Source organism: Oryzias latipes, chromosome 10 (genome assembly GCF_002234675.1).
Source record: "Oryzias latipes chromosome 10, ASM223467v1".
NCBI classification, from domain to species: Eukaryota; Metazoa; Chordata; class Actinopteri; order Beloniformes; family Adrianichthyidae; genus Oryzias; species Oryzias latipes.
Genome location: NC_019868.2, coordinates 9,342,212 through 9,347,345, shown reverse-complemented (window position 1 = coordinate 9,347,345; position 5,134 = coordinate 9,342,212). Strand labels below are relative to the sequence as shown.

Genomic DNA, 5,134 nt, shown 5'->3' with positions numbered 1-5,134 from the left:
TGATGTGCATGAATAAGTAGAGAACCATATTTGATTGAGTAAAGATACTTTTTGTCTTCATTTATACACTAAAATGGCAGTTTTTCCTTCGTTGCCTCAGGGCAACATTGTGCAGTTAGATCACTTTTGTGTGAACTATAACATGCTAATGGATGGAGATGTGCAGGGATGCATAGTTATCAACATAATCATTTTTTTGCTGTACTATCTACTATTATTCACAGGAAATGGATGCACAAACATTTTATCGGTCTAAGAAACATGATCAAGAGGTTAGGCTCATCCCTTCCGACAGTGAGGATAGTGAGCTCGAGGAGATTGACAGTGAGGAAGAGTGGACTCCAGAATCAGGTTTGAGGGAGAGTTAGGAGATCAGGGTTCAGTCAGCAGAGTAATATACTGTATGGAATGAAAATATGTGTGGGTGTGTGTGCGCATGTGTGCATGCGTGTGTGTGTTTGTGCGTTTAGAGAGGTATATATGACTTATTCTAATTTTATGCTTACTGGTTTCTTTTGAAAACATATAGCTGGCATGCCTGATGACAATGAGTCACTGGATGAAGAGGAAAATGAGGCTGAAGCATCACAGGAAGATGTTCCACGCTTACCCCGTTGGAGAACACCCCACAATGCCAACATCACTAATTACCCAGAATGGCAGGCCGGCCTTCCAAAATCAGACGATATCAAGTCCCCCTATGAATACTTTAAGATGTTTTTTTCTGAAGACATTCTGGAAGTAGTTGTAGAGCAGTCAAATTTGTATGCCATTCAGTGTAACACCAACAAGCCCCTTAACCTCACCACTAAAGAGCTGGAGCAATTCATGGGTACAGCAGTGTACATGTCATTGTTTGGATTACCAGGCACCCGGATGTTTTGGAACAAAGCCACCCGAGTTTCCCAGGTAGCTGACACCATGTCACTGAATAGATGGGAGTTCATCAAAAAATGTCTGCACTTCAACAACAATGAAGTGAGACAAGGAGAAAATGTTGATCATCTCCATAAAATCAGACCACTGGTCACTCATCTCACCTCAAAGCTGCAGACAATCCCAATGGGTGAGAAGTTGGCTGTAGATGAGCAGATGGTCCCTTTCAAGGGAAGAAACAGACTCAAGCAATACCTGCCAGCAAAACCAAAAAAATGGGGCTACAAGATACTTGTCTTGGCTGGCTCTGATGGTGTCCCGCACAATTTTGAGATCTATACAGGGAGAGTTGTGCAACCCCCTGAGCTGCCAGATGTAGGAGCAAGTGGCAACGTTGTCCTCCGCCTGGCCCAGCCAATACCTAAACACCAGAAACATAAGCTTTTCTTTGACAACTGGTTCACGAGTGTTCCTCTCATTCTCACACTTGCTCAGCAGGGAATTCACTGTGCTGGCACTGTCCGTAGCAACAGACTACCAGGTGTGAGCATGATGTGTGATGCTGAGTTGAAGAGAACTGGACGTGGATCTTTTGACCAGAAGACGGCCATGGTTGGAGAAACCACCTTGCATGCTGTGAAGTGGTATGATAACCGTCCAGTCAGTCTTCTCAGTGATTACATTGGAGCACACCCGGTCACTGATGTTGATAGGTGGGATGGCAAGCAAAAAAAAGTCATCAGAGTTCCCTGTCCTGCCGTGGTGAGAGAGTACAACAAGAATATGGGTGGAGTGGATCTGCTGGACTCTCTCATTGCACTGTACCGCACCAAAATCAGGTCAAATAAGTGGTACCACCGACTGATGTTCCACTTTATTGACATGACCACCGTGACTGCCTGGCTGCTCTACAAGAGAGACTGCAGCAGCACTGGGATGAGTAAAGAGGAACAGATCAGGCTTTATACGTTCAAGTCATATATTGGAGAAAGCTTATGCAAAAGTGGCAAGAATCTGGAGCATAAGAGAGGTCGTCCCAGTTCCACAATTGCTGGGGAGTACAAAGAAAAGAGGAGAAGAGGACCCGCTACACCTATTCCAGTCCCTGAGGTGCGTCTGGATGCCACAGCCCACTGGATGGTCATGGATGAAAAGAAAGGGAGATGCAAGGTACCAGGATGCAAAGGTACACCAAAAGCCAAGTGCCAAAAATGTGACGTCCGCCTCTGTTTCACATCCACCAGCAACTGCTTCCTGAGGTTCCATACAGAATAATGCAGACTGTGTTTTGTCAAAAATCAGTACCCCACAGGAACACACGTTCATAAACATAAACACACACTGCAGCTAATCTGTAATGTACTCATTGATAAACCATTTGTGGCTGTTTGTTGAAAGAAAACTTTGAAATTGTTGTTGAAAGAAACTTTTTCAAATTGTTGTTACTGAAAGAAAACTTTTGAAATTGTTGTTGTTGTTGAAAAAAAACTTCTTGTAATGTATTTAATGCTTTTTTGTTCCTCATTCCACTTATTAAATAATATAGAAAACCTTGGCGTTTTAGTACCTTCATAGCATCTTGTTGCTCTGAGGCAACAAACCAAAATCTGGTGGGGGGGCTGTGGGGGGGCACATTTTCTGATTGATATATTACAAGGACCCCCCCAAGGTCCCAAAACTGGGGTGAAATATTTTTTTCCTCAAAAAATAAAAATTCATGCCATAGAGGGCTAACCCTTTTTCCAGCTTAATCTTTCCACAAAACAGCACTGACCACACAGATTAAATATAACGATGAACGAACAGGCGCTTCATAATATTCATAACATTGATAAAAGCACGTTTGGAAGATCGTTTAGTATTACGGAGCTGCTGCACATGCTGTCTGTCTGTGGCAGCGGTTTGTTTACAACAGGACCTATTTCCTCATCCGGGTGATTTTACACTACTGCGCATGCCGAAATTATTCATTCCGACCGAAAGTGTGAGCCATGGGAACGTTTGTTCTAATCGGAAAAAGGTTTTCTGTGCCCATGTGCACGGGTGAATTTTAACCCGACCATTGATCCGATCAAGATAATCTGCCCATGTAACCGCGGCTAATGGTGATCTGACTGGCTGCAGAGTTAGGGCTGCAGCTGCATTAGCATCCCGCTTTCCAGAGCGCGTAAAAAAGACATTTGTGCAGAATAGATGTCAGAACACCTTCAAAGGAAGGCACATTTCTCCCTTCTGATAAATTAATAGCAATGTGCGCAAAAAAAAAGAAACGCGCGGTCAAAGCCCCTTTTTAAAAGCTGTCTATTTTACCAATTGTGCAATCAGTCCGTAGATAAACAACACTTGTAGTTCATTTGTGTGTGCATCCAATCTTAAGATGTTCATTAAAAGTTTTACTAAATTAGGCCTAAAATGGATGTTCTAGGATCTATTTCCATTCAAACAAAGACAAACTATGCAGGCTCTTTTTGTGGCGTGTGACTTTTGTTTTCAGGAGGAAGGGGAGCTTCAGAAAAACACTATTAAATCATGTCTACAGCTCAAAACCTTTTATGCTCTCCACTTCTCAGCATCATCCTAAATAACACATGGCTGCACCATCCTACACCTGCTGACAATTAGCTAAAGAAAGTTTGACAATATACTACAGAATGTTTTGACTTTTACGTAGAAGAAAATTGGGTTTTCTCCCATCACATTTTCCACTGAAAAATAAGGCAACAACAATGGAGGCAATTTACATATAATATGTCTCTTTATCAATAAATAATGTCCTTAAAAGTAATGACCTACCTAATCCGTAACCTATAAAAAACAAAAAAAAACTATTGTATCCAGTTAAACATGGCTACCACAAGACCAAAACAGGCCATTTTTATGCTTTTAATTTACAATGCAAAAGCTTTGAACAAACTGTTAAAGATGATCAGAGAAAATACATTAAATGAGTGTTTTTGTGCATGTTTGTTCTTTGCACACAATGGGTTTCATAACAAAGATAGAGTAGAAACGTCTTCATTGAGTGGAAACTGTTCAGATCTTTTTTTTTTCTTTTTATGACTGTAAAAGAAAAACATTATAGGTTCATAATTTAATCTGCCATGGGACAACAGCGACAAGTCCTTTCACACAATCTCAATTTTTTTTTTTGGTTGGATTTAGACACTATTTTGTCAATCAAAGTCAAGTAACTTACAATAGAAGATTTTCAAAATCAGTGAAACCTAAACAATTCCAAACTGCGTATATAACACTTGGCACAGCTAGACTATTCTTACATATATGGTTTTGTCACACATTGAATACTGTATAACATGTTGGTCGTTGACACGTGTAAACACCAGTAAAACTGTGGGATCACGTTATACAAAAATCATTGAAGGTTTATGATAGAAAACCAGTGTCCTTTTACTTTTGCAATATTTTTAAAACATAAAACATCTATAGAGTTTTGAGAACTTTTGATGTTTTAAGTGTCGTTGTTTATTGTACACAGTGTTGCATGGACTTGCCTCACCTCCAATGCCTGATTTCTTTAAGAAAATAACTCATAGTGGTCTCAAGACAAGAGCTGGCTCTAAAGATGACTATGATGTCCCCTACAGAAAAACAGCATTAGGACAAATGCTCTGTCTGTGCGGGCCAGTATATTTTGGAACAACCTCCCTCCCTCTGTTAGATAATGTCCAACACTACAGACTTTCCAAACCCACCTTAAACATTGGCTGAAAGTTAACCAGTCCTGTAATCATTAGCCGCTGTTACATGGGCAAAATAGCTTGATTAGAATTCAACTGTGTACATGGGCCCAGAAAAACTTTTTCCGATTATAACAAACGTTCACATGGTCACACTTTCGGTCGGAACAAATCATTCTGGCATGCGTAGTAGTGTTGAAAATACCAAAAGAGGAAATGTGTCCCGCTGTAAACAAACTGAGATACCGCATACAGATATATGTAGCAGTTTGGTAATATACAAGATTATCTTCTAAATGTGCTTTTATTACTGTTACAGTTACTGATCACAAGTACTTACATTTACAATTAAAAACCCAACTAACCGATCATCTTGGCATCAACTAGCTAATTAGCTATGCATGTCGTCTGTTGCCAGAGCTTGATTAGCTTTGCGTCCCTTTCCCATACCTTTTTATTTGGCACGTAGTCTACAAAATCTAAGGAAGGATTTGAGTTCCAGCGTTTTGTCCAAGGTTTTTCAAGACAGATTATTTTTCAGAGAGAAGTCCTATATCAAT

The 5,134-nt window shown here is 40.4% G+C and overlaps 1 protein-coding gene across 1 annotated transcript; it reads left to right on the top strand.

Moving 5' to 3' along the window:
• The first annotated feature begins 534 nt into the window (after window positions 1–534).
• On the top strand, window positions 535–2,151 carry LOC111948065 (piggyBac transposable element-derived protein 2-like). Its single transcript, XM_023959452.1, has one exon. The coding sequence runs from the start codon at window positions 535–537 to the stop codon at window positions 2,149–2,151; it is 1,617 nt and encodes a 538-aa protein (XP_023815220.1).
• Window positions 2,152–5,134: the final 2,983 nt, after the last annotated feature.